The 19,307-nt window shown below is 38.8% G+C and overlaps 2 protein-coding genes across 6 annotated transcripts in view; both read left to right on the top strand.

Moving 5' to 3' along the window:
• The window catches only part of DENND6A (DENN domain containing 6A), a 29,227-nt gene extending 22,237 nt beyond the window's left edge, over nucleotides 1-6,990 (top strand). For 4 of the 5 annotated variants that reach the window (XM_082288670.1, XM_082288671.1, XM_082288669.1 and 1 more), the window contains 8 exons: nucleotides 588-653; nucleotides 744-808; nucleotides 1,450-1,539; nucleotides 2,246-2,299; nucleotides 2,386-2,495; nucleotides 3,056-3,158; nucleotides 4,635-4,709; nucleotides 5,187-6,990. In XM_082288670.1, coding sequence (XP_082144796.1) covers nucleotides 588-653; nucleotides 744-808; nucleotides 1,450-1,539; nucleotides 2,246-2,299; nucleotides 2,386-2,495; nucleotides 3,056-3,158; nucleotides 4,635-4,709; nucleotides 5,187-5,318 — 695 coding nt within the window. In that variant the 3' untranslated portion in view covers nucleotides 5,319-6,990. Of the gene's footprint in view, nucleotides 1-587; nucleotides 654-743; nucleotides 809-1,449; nucleotides 1,569-2,245; nucleotides 2,300-2,385; nucleotides 2,496-3,055; nucleotides 3,159-4,634; nucleotides 4,710-5,186 lie in introns of those variants that run through there. The other variant, XR_014226731.1, reaches the window with a different exon arrangement.
• Nucleotides 6,991-8,613: 1,623 nt separating this feature from the next.
• On the top strand, nucleotides 8,614-19,307 carry ARF4 (ARF GTPase 4). The gene is made up of 6 exons (XM_082289055.1): nucleotides 8,614-8,912; nucleotides 14,933-15,013; nucleotides 15,505-15,614; nucleotides 16,753-16,824; nucleotides 17,338-17,463; nucleotides 18,351-19,307. The coding sequence occupies exons 1-6, from the start codon at nucleotides 8,846-8,848 to the stop codon at nucleotides 18,435-18,437; spliced, it is 543 nt and encodes a 180-aa protein (XP_082145181.1). The 5' UTR covers nucleotides 8,614-8,845; the 3' UTR covers nucleotides 18,438-19,307.

Here is a 19,307-nt window from a genome sequence, read left to right as displayed (position 1 = left end):
TAGATTTAGGAGGAAGGTTCTGCTGAGGCTGCAAGACTGATAACAGGATTTAGGGTCTACTGGTTGGAGCAGGATAAATTGGAAAAACAAAACAAAAGCCCTTAGTATGGCCTATGACAAAGGAGGCTTAAATTAATTTTCTTACAACACTAAATCCGTGGCTACTATTTTATTTTCTTCTATAAAATTTTTAATTTTGCCAAGGTACCAAAGATTTTTTCCCAAAAGCATTTACACTAAGGGGGAACAAAGGAAGATGGAATAAAAATATGAAATTAAGAAAACAATTATTCACTGGTATATATCCGTATATTTATTTGGCTTCTTGGATTTGGAAGGTCATCCTTTGGCTGGTTTTGTTTGTGGGGTTTTTTGGTTCATTTTTTGCTTGTTCGTGTTTTTGTTGATTTTCAGGTATTTTGTTTGGTTTTTTCTTTTCAACAAGGAACCCTTATATAAAGTTAAAAGTCTTATTTGCTGTTGTTCATGTGTGTTCTGGATATGTACTTGGATTCTTGTCAATGCTTCTAATGTTTCTTACAATATTAGATAGGCTTCAAGTAAGATGACTTTATGTGTTTTGGCAGGTGAAGTTCCAAAGCAGGTGAAAGTGAAAAAACTGAAGAACCTAAAAACTTTGGACTCCAAACCTGGTAATAACTTCAGAGTTAAATTGCCAGTGTTACGATTTTAAAAGGCATACCTCATTTCTCCTTTGGCTATATGCTGCTTTTTTTCTTTAGGTGTTTACACCTCTTATAAGCCATACTTGAACAAAGATGAAGAAATCATTAAGCAGTTGCAAAAGGTAATGGTGCAGGTCACTTCTTAATGGAAACTGGTTTGTGTGTTTTGTGTACTGTTGTACAGTGTTTTCATTTAAGGCTGCACTTTGTGTAATCAAAATGAAACTGGATTCTGGTTCCTTTACCCCAGTCATAACTAAATAGATTGATATACACCCTCATTGTAGAAGGGCTGCTGCCTTGTTAGCAGCTTCTATAACCATATGAATGGTAGGACTCAATAAATTAGCTTGATAGTTTAGAGGATTACAAGTATTTATCTGTTCATGTGTTGAGGTTTTCCATCCTCTGCCACCCGCAGTCTCTTTGGTCTAAAAGTCTCACGCATGAGGCATGTAAGACTCAGAGCTACCAAATTTTAACTGATTTGCAAACAGTTGTTTATAGAAACATTTCTTTCCTTGAGTTTCTTTACATGAAAATAAAAAAATCAGTAATTGCAAAGACAAATATTTCTTTACAAAAGGACTTGATGCTACTGCTTTCCTTTCCAGGTTCAGGGTAGGAGGTGCTGTGTGTGGGCTTATGGCAAATGAATACAGAAACACTGGAATAAATATTCATGAAAAGTAAACCACCACAACTACCTACATACTTCGGAGTAACAGACTGATTGTGTTTTGTTGTTTTGGTTTTTTTTAAGGGAGTACAACAGAAACGTCCTACGGAAGCACAGAGTGTGATACTTCGGCGATATTTCTTGGAATTGACGGAAAGTTTCATTATTCCATTAGTGAGTTCTTAGACTAATTGAGTTTTTACGTAAGTAACAAGGAGTAGTTTTTCTGGAGTTACCCTAAGTCCAGTAGCTCTCCAGTGTACCCCTGGAATCAAGCCTGGGTCCAGTACTGGGTCCAGCTGGCGAGGCACAGGTGCCTCCTGCTGTCACACCTGACACTTGGCCATGGCCCCACTCCCTGTGCCTTGGACACCTTGGGGCTCTGGCCATGCCTGTGCCAAGCCTTGCTAGAGCAGAGATGGCCACAGCTCAGACAGTGTTCCGTGGGTTAGTTCTAACTCTAATGTTTGGGTGAGGGACTCAGAAAATCTCTTCCAAACACTTGATATGAAGTGTGGTTACTGTTTGGAATCACCCATGATATGAAGGTACCTGTGGACTGTTCCCAAAGAAAAGAGAGATTGTTTACCAGTGGCTGAAGTTCAGGATATAGATATTCTATGTGTATGTTTGCTTCCTGTCCTTCTTTGCCTCATGTCCTTCTTGAACTTTGCTGGCTTAAAGTTCTGGAGTTGGGAAATACAATCTGTATAAGATAAGCTCCTTCTTGTCTTCTCATGTGGTAAATACACACAACCGCACCCTGTACTAACACTGAGAAGAGAAAATGCTGTGGTCACAAGCAATAAGTAAACACACACATGGACTGTGTATCTTTAATACTGGTTATGCAAACAACCTTTCCTTTTCCTTTCCCCAGGAACGTTATGTAGCAAGCCTAATGCCTTTGCAGAAATGCATATCACCCTGGAAGGTAAGGAAGTATAATTTGAATGAGGTGGAAATTGGTGATCAGAGAAATTAAGGTCTGCTAATTTTTTATTTTCTTTCTTTCCATAGAGTCCACCACAGCTGAGGCAGTTTAGCCAAGACGACTTCATGAAGACACTGGAAAAAGCAGGACCACAGCTCACCTCAGGCTTAAAGGGAGATTGGATAGGACTTTACAGGTAATTTATTTCATCAGCATAAAAAATTATCTAAATTAAGACACATCAGTAGTATTAATACTGTTTTTTTCCTGAGCAAACTTACAATCAGGATTGATTTGAATAAGGCTTTCTTTTAGAATATATGCTTTAATAGAAATTGATAGTACTAAGTATACTTTACTTGCCTAAATCTCTTTCTCTGCTAACGTTACAGGTTTCTGTAGATCAGTGTTATTTGTGGTTTTATTTCTGGTCCTAGCTTGATTCCTCCTTCCAATCAAACACAAAGATTAAAATTAGGCTGTTTCAAACTGAGCCTTGATTTTTTTTTTTTCCTAAAATTTCCTAATCTTTATTGTGTTTCAGACACGTTCTTTACCTTCTTTTCTCAATCCTTGTCTTAATTACTAGAAGCACCTGTTAATCTCTACTTCAGAATATTACATCTTTTGGAAAGTAGAGAAAGGGTTCTAATATCTTCTTCAATCTCAAATATAATTACATTTGATGATGTAAAAAACCCTGTTACCAAATTGTACTTAAAATATAAAATGTATTTTTCTTTGGTGTTTTACCAGGCATTTTTTGAAATCGCCAAACTTTGATGGTTGGTTTAGGAGCCGGCAGAAAGAAATGACACAGAAGTTAGAGGCCCTTCATTTAGAAGCACTCTGTAATGAGGTTAGAAAAATGTGTGCCTATGATTATATTTATCATCTTGCAATAAAAATATATTCTCCCACAAGTCAGTTTTACTCCCATTTTCATAGGTTGAACGTGAAATTTTTGACAGTTTTGTGAATTCTGATCTAGTAAAACATGAATTTGTTAAACAAGTACAAGCTAGAACTAACACAGCAAGAGAACAATATGAAATACAGTTCACTTGTTATAACTGTCATCGTTTGTAAAACATACCTTTAGTACTTTTTGGTTTGTTGTATATTTTAAAAATCAAATACACACACCCACCCCCCAAAAAAAGCTTTTTCCTCTTATTTGGTAATATTATTCTGTTCAGCTTCCATCCTTGGCATCCTTGACAACATACTTTCAGTTGTGATATAGTTCGTAGCTTTAAAGGTAAAAATTCAGCGAATTTGACATGCTAATTGACAGCTAATTAGACATGGTTAGTAAATAAGCCTACAACTGATCCACAGTAAGTGAAAGCTGAGAAGTGAAATCTGTTTATATATAACAAAATGCCACATAAATATTTTTATGTTGTAAGATCCCTTCCTTAATTAAGAAGCCAAAGTGGGTATCAATATAATTTGAGTTAGAACAACTGATAAAGGAATTGCGAGAGGAGAAGACATTGTACAGCTAGAGAGGGAATAGGAAGAACAAAAATAAAGGAAGGCAATGCCACAGCTTTAAAACAAGCAAACAAGATTGCTCTGGCTATTTTTCAAAAGCTATTTGTTGTTATCCCTTGCCTTGTCAATTCCCAAACAGTACAATGTAGCAAATCCAAACAGATTGTTCAAACAGAGCAGCCCAAATAATTTGCAGGTCAGTTATACAACGTAGACTCTATCCAGTTGTATTTGACACTGATTTAATCAAAGAAAAGGAAATGTGTTACAAATTTATTACCAATTCTGCTTCTTTATTGTTTTTTCTTTTGATCCACAAAAGAAATGTTTCCTTGTACATGAACAAATGTCTTTCATAGGTGAGTCATAAGGGGGTAGGGGAACAGAACTTCCATAAGAAAATTCACTTGATTGTATCTTACTACTTATCAACTGTGATCTCCTTTAATGCCCTAGAAACAGTAAGCACTGCCCTGAAGTGCTTTAATATTGCATTGTGCTGGCAGTTCTGATTTGCTAATCATTCACTGCCGTTTTGCATTGTAGATGCTCTTTTTCAAACTAAGCCTGTTTGGCAAGACTTTTTTCCCCCTTTAATTTATTTGTATTGTGTTTGTGTGCAAGTTTGCTATTAGGTGAAGTACTGGGCAAACAGGCAAATAAAGTAGATTTTGCAGCTCACAGTAAAGACAGTGCATGGGTAAAGTGAGGTTAGCAAATGGCATAGGAATAAAGAAAATACCTATTCTGAACATTAGTTATGGGTTAAGACTACTTTTGAAAATTACATATGTAACCATAAATATTTAAAGGCTTAATTTTTTTTTAATTTTAGAACTTGGTTTTCTGGAGTCAGAAGCATACTGAGGTAGAAACAGTGGATCTTGTCTTAAAGTTAAAAAATAAACTGGTAAGTAACTGAATTGAACATGACTTAGCTACATAAAAGCATTATATAGTTGTTTTTTCAAGTACATAAATGAAAATATTCTTCTTAATGTAGGTAAAGAGTCAATCATTCATTCAGGCTTTCAAAACAAAAACAGTCAATTTCAGCCGTGCCTGAAAAGTTATTTGGCTTCCCAACATCATCCAGCTATGCTGGAAGCATTGTATTGCTGGGGTTTTTTTTTAATTAGTTGGAACTCTGGGACTGAGCTGAATCCCCAGGGAAGAAGAAAACCAAATTTTCTTGTTATAACTGAAAGTCCACGTCAGTGTTGCTCTCACTGTTGTATGATTGCTGAGAAAACCTGCTATTGTCCAAACTCCTACTCAGTCAACAAATGAGGAATTCATTTTCCATATTTTCTAATACATGACTTCAATATTTCTTAAGGTAAACTTGCAATTTTAGTAGAAATCATGTTTTCTGGTATCTTTGCAGTTGCAGGCTGACAGAGAACATCTTCCTGTGAAAACTGACACACTGAAAAAGCTGCAGACACACATCAATGATATTATACTGGCGCTGCCAGATGACTTACAGGACATCTTGCTCAAAACTGGCACAACATGATTTCTACTGGGCTCTTTTGGTGCTGAAAACCAAAAGGCAAATAGTCTCACAGAAGACAGTGGCTTACCAAGTTTGGAACACAGCTCTAAAACATTAACACTACAGCTGGACTGTACTAATAGTATAGCCCACTATATCATTTTCACTGTTTTTTCCACTTCAATACCAATGCAACTAAAGGGATTCTTGTGTCTAATACTGTTTGAAATAAGTGCTCTTAAAGAATAATCTGTGGTCATATGAAGCTGTGCCACAGTATAGGACTACAGTGCAGTGCTGGCATTGCAGAATGTTTTCTAATTGGTGCTGCTATACCCAATCCTACTCAGGGGTAGGTAGTATTGATCCTGTACTGTCCTGTTGATGTAGTATCTAATTATTTTTCTTTCTTTTTTTGTTTTAGTTTTTAGCTAGTGGTAAGTCCAACTGACAAATTGGTGATTTGGCCAGAATACCTTATAACTGAGGTATTTTACTAGTAAATCACAGCTTTCAAAACTGTTTAGGAACAACTGAAATTACCAGATCTGTTCTTAACTTTCTGCATTTCTCCTTCTTGCCATCTCTCCAAAATGATACTGATTTGGCATCTCTGAAGAAGAGAAGGCAGCTGACAAAAATTTTCTGAAGGGAAGTCTCTTCCACTCAGTGTCAGTTATTAGGGTGCTCTTACATGCCTTAAAGTAATTATATACTAATTTGTGGTTTTAAACTGTTGACATCCAGGATTTCAAGTGGTCACTTGTGTAAATGCAAGCATGCAGTGTTCATCACAGGAAATAAATACTATGGTGTTCTAATAGGGATTTTAAAATCGGTGATTTGGATAGAGTTAGCTGATACACAGTCTGTTTCAGTTGGACATCATACCAGTCAGCTCCTGTTATAATTTGTAACCTTATTATTTGTGGCTTACACTAGTCAGGTGTTTGAGGAGGTGATGAGACTGGAGGGAGAAAATGTTGGCTTCAGCTGAAAAAAGCCTCTGGACAGGTCAGACTGGCAAAAAAAATTGTAGCATGAAATTATTCTCGGTATGTGCATACAGCAGACATGCATAAAGAGTAATTTCCTCTTGCATTATTAAGCAACAAGAATGGGATGTTTATCTTCTTGAACAAGTGTCAGTGGTATATAAGAACTCAGCTGTTCCACATGTAGTGTTGTACTTTGACCAGTTTCAAGTACAGTAAATGTAATGCTACTGTGTACACACAGCATATACTTTTATATGTCAAGTGCATCACAGTTATTAAAAAAACCCACTCCGCTTTTAAGCGCTTGGATAGAATTTTTAAAAACTTATGGCATAATCCTGCTATAAGAAAATGCTTTTGTATAACAAATATTTCATACCATCTTTCTAAAAATGTCTTATTTAGATATAAAGTGTCACAACTGTATTTTTATGAAAATAATGTATTTTAATACTGTTATGTTTTGTACACAATTACTCATGACCAAAAGTTTAATGTATCACATTACTTAAACTATACCACTTCAGCATTAATTGCTAACTTGAAAATTTTTTTTTTGCACGTCCTGATGAAAAGCATTTTTAATCCAGAAATTATTAAGTGGCCATTCATATCCTAAATTATCTTAAATATTTAACCTGGAGCACTGTATAGTTCCATGTAAACTGGTAACAACTATGATAACTAGCACATGACTGCAAGTACGTATTTTTTTAAACAAAAATAAAAGAGTCTGATTTTTATTTTTTTTTCTTTGGAAGTTACCTGACTTAGAAAATGGGTATGTTTGGTTTTTCCCCTCTCCTGTGTAAGCAAAGCTGTTCAGCTTGCAAAGACTGCTGCTTGATGAAGCTGTATGTCTGAGCTGACCAGAAATGTGATGGAGTAGTGTTGTAGTTTGATTATACATCATGGTTGGAATATGACAGAGCTGCAGGATCCTCAGCAAAGGAAATGGCAGGGCCTGGATTTTAAAGCTAGTGTTCACTTCTAAAGCAAGCATTTGTTAGATTGTACTCAAAGCACTGAAATACTGAAAGGTATCTAGTAATGACTCAGATACAGTAAGAATAGGCCAGCTTGGAGATCTAGAAAGTAACTATCCTCAAGTATGGGGAAGCTTAACTTTCCTAGCCAAAAAAAAAAAAAAAAAAGCATAAACACTGAATGCTCTGAATAGAAGATAGGTAAGTACTGGAAACCTAGAACTGCACTCTTTAGATTACAGCTTCCTGCTAGTTTTCATAGTTGATCAGGATCATATTAACATCTTAGGCGTGACCTAGATTTAAGGTGTGATTTATTATTTTATAAAAATACAACTTTTCATCTTAATAACACCAGGCTTTTGGTTCAGAAGAACATAATTTAGAACAAGATTTTCAACCTTACCCATCAGCAAAGCTGTGAATACCCCAGCCCTGGACGTGTTCACGATTGTGTTTGGACAGGACACTGAGGACCTAGTGTAGTGGAAGGTATCCTTGTCCATAGCATGGGGGTGGAATGAGATGATCCAACCCTTCCAACCCAGACTATTCTATGGTTCTATGAAAAGAACAGCTTAAAGTGTCTGGCTTAGTAGCCAAATGTTAGGATCTGGTTTGGGAGTATCTTAATAAAGATCATTAACAATATTTTTCTTTAGTAGAGGATAAGTAAATACCTTCTGTTAATAGACTGTTGACCCCGGCTTGGTTCAGTTTTACTCGCCTATTGCCTCCCGGTGTCTGGTGCTCCCTGGCCCGTAAACCGAGAGCAGTTCGGTGCCACGCTCGCCCTGTGCTGCCGCTCGGGGCCGCGGGGGAGGGTCAGGGCGGGGTGAGAACACGGCCCTGCTGTGCCCGGGGTGCCTAAGAATCATTACTGTAGTAGTGGATATAGATATACAAATAATAATAGTATAGTAATAGTAAGATATCACAGTGCTGCCTTTTGTTGGTTTGCTTTTTCGGGGGGGAGGGTGGGCTTGTTTGATTTTTTAAAAAATTATTTATTATTATTTTTGTCCCTGTCGCTATTGGGGTGCATTTGAAGGCTCTCGGAGGATTGTTTTCACCAGTCTCTCGCTGCGGGCTGCGAGCGCAGCGTTACCGGGGCTGCCCCGTCTCCCGGCGGCCGAGGCGGGGTCCGCCGCACCCAGCGTGCCCTGCGCGACCCGGAAGCTGAGCTGGGCGGGTGGGTGCGCCCGCCTACATCCCCCGTCGTACCCCGCGGCACCGGCAAATGCGCGCGGGGCTCAGGGCGGCGCGGCGCCTGTCGGGAGCTGTAGTCCCCGCCTCGCCGGGGCCGTGTGGCGGAGGGCGGTGCCGCGGCCGGGGGATGTGGCGAGCGTGACGTGATCGTGTCCGCGTTGGAGCCGGGGCGGCCGTGGTGAGCGTGACGTGGCAGAGACCGAGCGAGGTCCCCGGTCACAGAGCACCCGCCGCCGCCGCCGGGCTCCCCTCGCGCGCGGAGGGATCTGTGCGTGCACACCGGCCGGGACGCGCTCCCTCCCGCCCTCCTTCCCTCAGCGCTCCCCCGCCGCCGCCCAGCGCCGCCGGAGCCGCCATGGGCCTCACCATCTCCTCGCTCTTCTCGCGCCTCTTCGGCAAGAAGCAGATGCGCATCCTCATGGGTGAGGGGCACCGCGGAACCCGGGCCGGCCGGGGCCGCGCAGCCGAGTCTCGCCGGACGGGGGAGGGGAGGCCGCGGGTCAAAGCGGGGGAGTCGCCCGGTCCCGGGCTGCGGGGCGCGGACACCGCGCTGTGCCCGTCCCATGGGCTGGGGGGGCGTTGGGTGAGCGGCGGGGACGGAAGGGTGAGCGGATCGGGCTGTATTTGCCCTTCCTTTTCTCTCGCCGTGTTCCCGTTCCCCTCCTTGCCTCGCCCGCCGCCCTCCGGTCCCGCCGTGCACGGCGAGGCCGAGCCCCGCTCCCGCACCTGCGCCGGGCCGCGCGCGGAACAAAGATGGAATTGCGGCCGGGCAGGGCCGGGTGTCCCCGGGCGAGGGGCCGAGCGAGCCCCGCGCCCCGGCCGTGCCCTCCTGCCCCGGCACTGCGGCTCTGCGAGCAGGATGTGACAAAGCCTGGTGTGTGCAGCACCAGGGGCGTAAGAACTGCCGTATAATGGCCGATTTTCGGCAGCTGTAGGGAGCTGTACTGTCTGTATCCTGACTCTTGTGAAAGGGCGTTTCGGTATAGCCTCTGTGGGCATTAGTTCTGTGCCTCGTGTACAAACCCATAAAACCTTTTAGCTGCTCTTGCAGTACTTGTTTAGTTTTACTGTCTCCCCATAATGATTTATTTTGAATATCCATTTATTTTGAAATTATCTGTTCCCTTGACACGGACTGAGTAGGAGTTGGAGCCAGTGGCTCTTGAAGATTCTCACTTTCAGATTATAGTTCAAAAGGTCAAAGCCAGCACATACTGCACTGGTATTTCCTCCTCCGCTTTGAGTTCTTCCCTGCCTTCTTCCACCCACCTACCCACCCCTGCAAGCTTTATGTACAAACAGTTCTTAGCCTCTAAATTTTTCTCAAATTTTGTTACCAAAGTGAATGGAATTTGGTTCATGGCCATTGACTGAAGTAGCTTGTTGTAAGGAACTATATAAAGTGCTCATTTGGATATAGCCAGCAATGGGAGTGGGTTCTAACTGAAACTTCCTGGCACACACCCATCCCCAGTGCTGCCCGGATATGCACAGCAGACACAGCAGTGCAGCTTTTTTTATTTATAATCTTTCAGGTTCTCCATATATTTTGTGATGGCAAAGTTTGTTATTGCATACCCGGTAATTTTTGTTGTACCTTATCTGTTTGAAATTAGAGACTCTCATCCATTTCAAAATAATTCCAGTAATTTTAGTCTTCAAGGCTATTTAGTTCATGTGTTGGTTTCAAGGAGGTAATTTGATTGTCTCCCTAACAGCCAGACTCTTCATATGTCTCTTAATGAACGAAGTGAAGTCTTCAAGTGATCTTGACTGTAGGTTGTAGGATGAGACAGTCTCTGTGGTATTTGTAGTTCTCTTACATTCTGCAAAGTACTGAAAACAGGAAAGTGATGTCATACATATCAAAACTGCTTGCAAAGCTCTTCATTGGTAGGAAATTAGGTCAAATTTAGGTTAGAGATGGCTTTGGAAGGTGCACTTTCTAGCAGTTTGTTCAAATGAATTTATTTTTTTATTTCTTAAAATTTTTGATTTTAAGGCCTTATATTAAAATGCGGGGCTGGATCAGAGCATGGGACAGCACCATATTTGTTAGATAGTATAGGAGAGTAAAACTTGTGGTATGTTGTGATGAGAGTGTGTTACAGGACAAACTGGATGATTAGAAGCAGAATGTTACACTGGATGTGGCATAATTTGTGTATACCTGTAAAACAAAAAATAATCTCTTTATAGCATTCTACATCGTATATCAGTACTTTGAGGAGAGACGTGTGAATGAAATGAATGCTGGGATAGAATTAAAACTTTTCCTCAAGGTTATAATTTTTGGTGTATGGTTTGAAAATGGGCTGTACAAGGCCAAGCATTTAAGTTTCCATATGTAGAACACCAATTAAGAAATAACTTTATGAGGTAAAGTACTTAGGGGAAAAATATTATGTGAGTTGATAATGAACAGATGATTAATTTATAATTCTAACTCCCTTTTCACAGCTTTCTTTGGTTTCTGCATAATTGAAGATAAATCAGAATTAATTTAGCTCCTAGAACAGACTTTGTGCTATTGAGTTCTGCAGAATTTGAGTATTTCTCATCAGGGACCATTACCAACAGCACTCACTTATCTGTTATGTTCTCAAACTCCATTTATGATAATAGGTGGACATTTAATGTTATCCTGTTACAGTAATTTTGTTTTTTAAAAAATGCACTTGTACAATTATTTTTCAAAAACATTAAGTTACTGTTTGGAAGAAATGCTTGAAAAAAAAGTGTCATGCATTTTCTTTATAAATAGGCATAACATGAGGGAAAAGAAAGAACTGTGGGATAGGGCTGAATGTCTGAAAGTCAGATTAGGCAGCTGGGGCATCAAGAGTAGAAACACTGGGTCCTAACCCTACATGCACCTGTCTGTGAAACTCTTCACTGATGGTCTTCTGTCCTTGAAAAAAAAAAGATTTAAATTCTTTGTGCACCTTCCAGTATCATAATTTAGTGTTCTGTATCTTGGTGTAGTTGTGCAAGTGTTAAGTGACATAGCAACTACTCAGGAGTTTCAAATACAAAGGTAATTATTAAATACATTGGGTGGAAAATGTCAGATTCTTTGGGAGTTGTGTCGCTGTACAGATCATAACCATTTAGCTGTTTTTTATTTGTGGGGGTGTTTTTTTAGAGAACTGTTGGTTTGCATGCTGTTGGCATTCTATAGTTTTTATGAAGTTCTGTGCTGTGATAACAGAGGCAGCTTGATATTCAGCCACCAGTGATCAAAGAGGAAGTTGGTTGATGAAGGATGTGATGTGGTCAGGGATGATGTTCCCAGGGACAAGTGAACTAGAAGCTTGAGATTTAGAAACACAACTGACAGGCTGTGAATAAAATACTCTTTAAGAGGAGTAAAGGGCTTAGAAACACAGTGATTTTAGCAGCACATGAAAGCATTGTAGATATTTTCTTTCCAGCTAGAGGAAGAGGATGTTTGATTCAGTTTAAAGATAAATGGTTGCAAGTACAGGTCTGTGCTTCCCATCTGTACTTTATTGTAGTCTTGGTGCTTTGCAGTACAACTGCTGAACGTTAACCCTTCATCGAGTCTCGTACACCTTGGTCTTGACACTGGTCAGTCAGGCAGTAAAATCAGTGAAAATACATAATTGGAAATTTACTTTGTTTGGGGATTTAAGATGTGGCTTTTAATCTTGATGAAGTTTATGATGTGGCAGTAGCTCATAGATTTGAATTTAGTGTTCCAGTTCAAATGTAAACGTGTTTATTCTTGGATTACTAAAAAAAAATAGTTACACTTCCTACCAGCTCAAAAGATTAAGTGTGATTTAGTGCTCTGAAATTTTTTAAAAGGGTGGTAAATTGCAAATTGGAGTAAGAAATATGAATGGATGCTTTGCTTTTCATGACTTGCTTCTTTAGACTTCATAGCATTTGCAGTTTGACCAAAAGAGGTGGTTTTTGCAAATAGGGTCACGGTGATTTGCATAAGGTCCTTCCCTCAGTTAAGCTTCTGCCTCAAGTGTGACGCCAGACGAAAACATGTATCCATAACCCCATAGCTCAGCCTGCCTCAGTGCAAAGTCCAACGGCTTAATCAAGAGTTGTGGGTAAGAGTGGATTTAAGCAAAGTCTCTGGGCTTTGTGCTTACATAGGCACTGTAGCCTTCTGCCAGCACCACTGAGGTGTTGGTGGGTCATGGCACAAGGATAGAGTGGGTAACTGGGGCAGTATTTTTGTAATTTAGAAAGTAGTTTAAAATTCTTGACTAGTTTCTAATTTCTTAACTCTGAGTCATGTCTTCAAATGGATCTCAATACCCCGTGTACATTCTTTGAAATGAGATTAGCTTTTTTCTTTGTCTTTATTTTTGTTGTTAGTATAAACCTCAAATACGCTCTAACAGTTTGTGTAGACAGTGGCATCTTTCTTACATCGTTAATTGTAACAGATCTTGTCAGTGTTTGTTATATTGATAACAGTTATTTTTTTGGTGGGGAGCAATAAGAGGAGAATTTTGAGTAGTAGTTGTAACTAATTGGTGGTTCACTAAATTATGTTATGTTTAATTTACTGGAAAAAAACCCTATCATATCATGTATGGGCATTATATGTTCCTATCAAGATCTAGGCATCCTAACAAGTGCTTACTTGAGGCTGACCTGTGTGAAAATAGTGTTGGGTTTCAAGCATTGTGCTGTTACAAACATTGCCTTTCAGCATAGATGGAGTATTTGAGGGTTCATAAGTTGGCTTAGAGGGTTTTGTAAGGTGACTTGACCCTTCACTGGTGTGGGGAAAGTTGTGGCATTTACAAGTTCCATGACTTGCAAGTTCTTGTGTAACTTCTGCTGCACTGTGGATTTTTTTTGTTCATGCTTGTGTGTGTTTCTGAAAGAAACCAACACTTAAACAACAGCAAACTTAAAACCCTTAAATTTCATTTTGAGTATTTGGGGAGTCAAGGAACTTTGGTTTTGGTGGTAGATGCCCACCCCACCCCCTTTCCTTCATGCTGTCATGACATTAAGAATTAGAACAACTTTTTTTTTTTCTAACATGCAATCACATTACCAAAGAAACTGCATTGGTATGTTTAATCCTGTGTGCACTATTAGAATATAGGACAATTATAGATAGGGTTTTTAAATTAGTTTGCTGCAACAGCAGTTTGTGTCTTGAGAAAGAGGAGGTTTTTCAAGAGTTTGGTTTCATTCTGAGTAAGTAGGTAATTTTGAATTCCATTTTTTTTGTGATTCTAAGGAAACAGTTGTATTATTAATAGGCAAGTCACCAAACCTCTTAAAGCTTAATATATTGCAGTTGCAGAGTAGGTAGTTAACTGAGAACACTTAAGAATATGTATTAACCTTATAAAATGAGGGTAGCATTTGGTTTCTTGCGAAAGAATTAATTCTTTTGATGGGGTATATTTTTGTTTGGACAAAATGTGATTGACTGTGTTAAGTTTCGCAGATAGACATTTTGTGCTGTGGTGTTTAGTACCTGCTGTTTATGGAGGTGCTTGTGTGCTAGGTATTGGGTTCTAATTTAAAGAATTCTATTCTGAGTTACACTTATGTGTTCTAAAATGCGTCACAATAAGCAGTTTCACAAATAGTTTTGGAAAACTACAGTGTATGCATACAGTGTTGGTGATATGTTTCCAAAAAGTCTTTTAGGCTTGATTTTATTTTATTTCTTAAGGATCACATATTTAATACCACATAGCTTACTTGGAAAAACATCAAGCTTAATTTTTGTTTTAGAAACAGAAGAGCAAATTTAAGTGCAGAAGATATTGTGTAAAGACCAACAGTGGAGGCTCCTAATGGACACATCCTAGTGCATCTCAATGTATAGAAGCGATATCCTGAAGAGGAGTTACAGCCCTTGGGGTGTATGTGGAGGGATGATGAGAGATTCCTTATATACGTGGTTTTGTCAGTGCTAAAGAAATGTTTTAGCAAAGGGAGGAGAGACTGGAATAAGGAACACAGAAGTGTCTTTGATGGATAGTGCCAGCTTCAGTTGGTTCATGTGCCTGTGAAGCTGAACTTTGCAGAAGGTTGAGTAAGTGAGGCCTTCCTGAGCTTAGTGAAGTAACAAATGTGTGATCAGTTAGAAATTGTGTGCTGCTTGTAGATTACTGCTAGGCTTTTAAAATCTTCCTGATTTAGACAGAAGAAACTTCCAAAGTGAATGATAAAACTAGAAACTTGTCAATCCTTAGGTTGTGAATGGAAGTGTCTTACTGAGCTTGTTTTCTTCGTGGCTTGTTCTCTCTCAGTGCTGGGTAGAGGAGGTGGGGAAAAACATAGTTTATCAGCAATTAGTTAAGAGTGTTTAAAAAGCTGTTTTTAGTAAAAAACCCCTAGTACTCTGCATGTACAATGGCATGTTTTTAAATTAGCAGATTGTAGTTCAGTTTGTGAACTAAATCAATTTTTCTCTTCCTTCTAGTTGGTTTGGATGCTGCTGGTAAGACAACCATTCTTTATAAACTGAAACTAGGAGAAATTGTCACCACAATTCCCACTATTGGTAAGATCACCAGTTCTTACATCTTTATTCTTGTTATTCTAAACCTGACAGGCTTCTGAAAGGTGCAGGGACTTCCTATCTTTGCTGTTAGAATAAGAATCAAGACAAACATGAACTGTCTGGTACTGCCATAACATAACTGTGTCAGACCAAAGAGACATCCTGACCAGAATCCGTTGTCTGACTCTGGCCAGTAGCAGATGCGCAGGAAGATAGGAACCGGATCAGTAGCACCTCTTCCCCCAAACACCATGAGCCTCACAGTTTGTGGCTGGAAGATTTGCTCAGCCACTTGGACTTGGATTTAAATGATTATTATTTTTTCTCCCTTCAGTCAATTTTCTTCCTGATCCACCAATTCAGTATTGAGAAGCCATTTTATACATACTTGGGAGAAGTGTAGCTTATGAAGTATCTATCTTTAACATGGTTAGAATTATGTTTTAACACCAGAATTAAATATTCTAATTACTAAACTCCTTCATTTTTAGGTTTTAATGTGGAGACGGTAGAATATAAAAACATTTGTTTCACAGTTTGGGATGTTGGTGGTCAAGATAAAATTAGACCTCTTTGGAGGCATTATTTCCAAAACACACAGGTAAGAGTTCTCAGATGGCAGTAGTTAAAGACCTGTTTTGTAAAGCCTCATTGTGTTTTGTAGAGTATATATGGAAAGTTGTTTTCTTTCTTTCAGAAAGGCTCTGCACTAGAACCTGCAACTTCTGAGGGTACCCAGATTTTATTCTAGTTGAAGTTAGTTTACCCTAAAGACTTCAAGCCTAGTTGTGAGTGTAGCCTCTCAAGGATCAAGAAGTCCTTTAGGATTTACCAGTGTTCTGTAATGTGCCAGAGCAACTGGTTTCTTGTGAGGAGCTCTTTAAAATATACGGCTTTTACTATGCTGTATCAGTGTCTTTAGTAAGCTGAGTGTCTAAAATATGATAAAAGATCTTGTTAACAGTTGATGAAAAAGTATCAGCTTCACCCTGATGTGACTACAGTCAGTTTTTGGGACATAAATGTGATTCCTTTTGGTTCACAAGTAATGACGTAAGTTGCTTAGTAGTGTCAGAAAACTTTTGGACTGGGTTTGTTTGGAGTTTTTTTGTGTTGAATATAGAATTGTTTCCATGATATTTGTGTGCAGCACAATGCATATGATTGGTGCAGAAAAATAGTGAGGTCTGGATTGACAAAAGGGACCTTGCACCATATTGTTGTGAATAGAGTAATACTTAATTTCAGTTCCTTACTACTGTCCTGTTACTGAGTACTTCTAAAAGACACATCTCTTTCATTGAAGAGAATGATAAAAGTAAGTTTTTCAGACTGAAAGGTTAGGAGTAAATTGTGTAAGAAGGACACTTGAATAACAGAGATGCTATTCGAAATACTGTTTGGTACAAACTTTTTAAAACAAATTCAGACATTCCTTTAACGGTGTGGGTTTTTTCAGTGAAATATGAGAAGTTGAAGCACTTGTGATTTTCAATATGATGAGTGAAAGGGGAGGGGGGAAGAGTTCATTTTTGTAATTTTGCTGCATTTTTTTCATAACTTTATTTTGAAGTTGAGACTTAGGCAGTTGTTCAGACACACATCATGAATTGTTTAAACAGAAATTTCTGTTAAATTTGTCCCCTCTCTTAGGTAAGCAATCACAATATTCAATATGAGTTTTAACATAGTGCTGCACATTTGCATTGGTTTTTTCAAATCTGATAAACTTTCTACAGGGACTCATTTTTGTGGTAGACAGCAATGACAGAGAGAGAATCCAGGAAGCAGCAGAAGAGCTGCAGAAAATGGTAAATATCAGTATCTTCTTGAAGTATTATTGTTAGACTGACTTTGTCCGATTTTTGGATGTTTGTCAGTTTCCCTAAGAGATTTAGGATTTAAAAGTTCTAGGGACTTTGTACAGTGCATATTGTATTCACGTGGTAATTCTGGGTCATGTAGTGCACAGAGTTTTAATTTCAACTCTGTAGAGAACTAATAATGTGTCAGAACTTTTCATTCATGAAACCTTGATAGATGCAGCAGAAAAAGAATTTGGGAAGAACAAATTGGTGCTAGAGAATGTTTCATCAGCAGGGTGCCCATAAATTTAAACTTTTTAAATTGAAAATTGTTTCCTTAATTGCAGGAGTTCTGTTGTATACTAGTTAGATTTCACTCAATACTTATTAGTGACTTCAGGAGCAAAAGTGAAGATGTTTACAACCCTTAAATCAGTATTTAGATTTTTTTAGTGTTTGTTGAAGTAACTGATACACTTAACTGAGGTAATTTAATAACATGCCTTTATTTTCTGTTAGCTTCAGGAGGATGAGCTGCGAGATGCAGTGCTGCTTCTGTTTGCAAACAAACAGGATCTGCCAAATGCCATGGCAATCAGTGAAATGACAGATAAACTAGGTCTTCAGTCTCTGCGTAACAGAACTGTAAGTGCTAAACTTTCTGATTGCTGAACTCTTTTCTACTTCTATTTTATATCATAAACATGAATTTCCTCTAAGGGAAAGGGTAGTTTTCACCTCTTTCTGTAGAAAGATGCACATAACTGCTGCTAAACTTTATAACGCATAATTCAGGTCCTTGTTCAAAATAAGGGATTTAGAAGCATAATCCAGTGCATACAGCTGTTACAGGTGTTTCATTTTTTACCTTTTTCTGAAAACATACAAATACTCCAGTCAGTCACTGAAATACACACATCCAGCATTTGACAAAAGAATGTGATGGGCTTTTCTGTTTTCACAATATTCTGGGAGAGCAAATGCATTCTGCATTCCCACTTCCAGGAGGAAATTAGGTAGCTTCTGAAGCGTTCGATTCCATCTGCTCAAGCTTTAGAGATGCAGGTTTGCTTCACATAAACCATCCCACCTTTTGTAGTCTCAGTGTTTGTATTGGCACACAAAGATCCTGTCCATAGAAGCTGTTTCAGAGGTCCATTCATTTAGATAATTCCATGTCCACCTCCTGAAGAGCAGTCTTCCAGAGACAAGAAGTAGTTTTCAGCATGTAAACCAAATACAAGTTCTGTATTTGTTTCTTGGTGCCTTAAACTGTGTTGTAGCCTTTAGTAGGCCAACACTTGAGTTTCTGGATAATGTCTGAAGCTCCTCTACCCTGTATGTACTTCTCAAAACTTTAAAAAATACCGTTTGTTCAATCTTGACTCTACTTACAGCACAAAGCAGTACTGAAAGAACACTATTACAACACTAACACAGTTATAACAACACTAAAGAGTCTCACATACTGTCATAACTTAGCTTGCATTTTGTCAGTATTTAAGTTTAATTTTTGTGTTCTGCGTTAACAGTGGTATGTCCAGGCTACCTGTGCTACACAAGGAACTGGTCTGTATGAGGGACTTGACTGGCTGTCAAATGAACTCTCAAAACGCTAATTCCAACTGGATGACTCTTTCACCAGGGACATGTTTGATATAAGTGGTCTAGGCTTGTTACAACAAAATTAGTTTGCATCTTGGTTATTACAGTATCTGGAACTGATATTTGGGCAGGATATTACAGCGTTTCAACTTATTTCGTTGCCAATTATTGTTTACCGAGCTACATGTTGCAAAAACAGCAATATGCTTGGGTAAAAAATCTCCTTAACTTGGAAAAAGTGTATCTTCTGATTTTATTCCCCTTGTTAGCCTAAATGCCTGAGTATAGTTATTGTGACATCTTTAAGATCTGTTTTGAATACTCTTTGAGCCCCAATAAATTAATGTTTTAATTTTTTTTCTCCCTGCTACTCTTAGTTTACTGATGCCCTGTTTCATTCCTCAGACAGTCTGCTGATTTAAAAATGTAGCATTCCGTATGTATTTATTTCTCTCCCTTGCCAAAAAGATTTCCTAATACTGCTTGTTCCAAGCCAAGGAAATACTCTAAAACACTATACAAATCTACTGCACTGAGGAACATTTTATTAATCCTTGGGTTCTGTTAGCCCAACTTGCCTTTGTGTGAATTGGATTTGATGGGTAGAATAGTTCTGTGCTGGTTGCGAAGAGCTCATGTTGAGGTTGTTTTTAATATTCAGCAGATTGTCTTCCTTTATGTTGTATCTTTTTTTTTTTATGTTGCATGTTGCTTTTTGGTATCAGCCTGACTATTTTTGCCCAGTGTATAATAGTTCTGCTGAAGTTTTACTGTTTGTTGGTGAACATATCTTCATAAGGAAATTTTGGAAAATTCATCAAACTCAATGGATTAGTTTCTTCATAACCCACTTGGAATTATTCCTAATAAAATGATAAAATGTA

The sequence above is a fragment of the Coloeus monedula genome (assembly GCF_965178545.1).
Source record: "Coloeus monedula genome assembly, chromosome: 11".
Lineage (NCBI taxonomy): Eukaryota > Metazoa > Chordata > Aves > Passeriformes > Corvidae > Coloeus > Coloeus monedula.
The sequence above is the reverse complement of the archived record's forward strand: the minus strand, read 5'-3'. Positions and strand labels throughout refer to the sequence as shown.

What these genes read in the sequence shown, in the direction of transcription:
- ARF4 (XM_082289055.1), top strand. Translation starts at nt 8,846, where the DNA reads ATGGGCCTCACCATCTCCTCGCTCTTCTCGCGCCTCTTCGGCAAGAAG. An exon ending in CACCACAATTCCCACTATTG is followed by an intron (nt 15,014 to 15,504) that starts GTAAGATCACCA and finishes CTTCATTTTTAG; the next exon opens with GTTTTAATGTGGAGACGGTA. An exon ending in CAGAAGAGCTGCAGAAAATG is followed by an intron (nt 16,825 to 17,337) that starts GTAAATATCAGT and finishes ATTTTCTGTTAG; the next exon opens with CTTCAGGAGGATGAGCTGCG.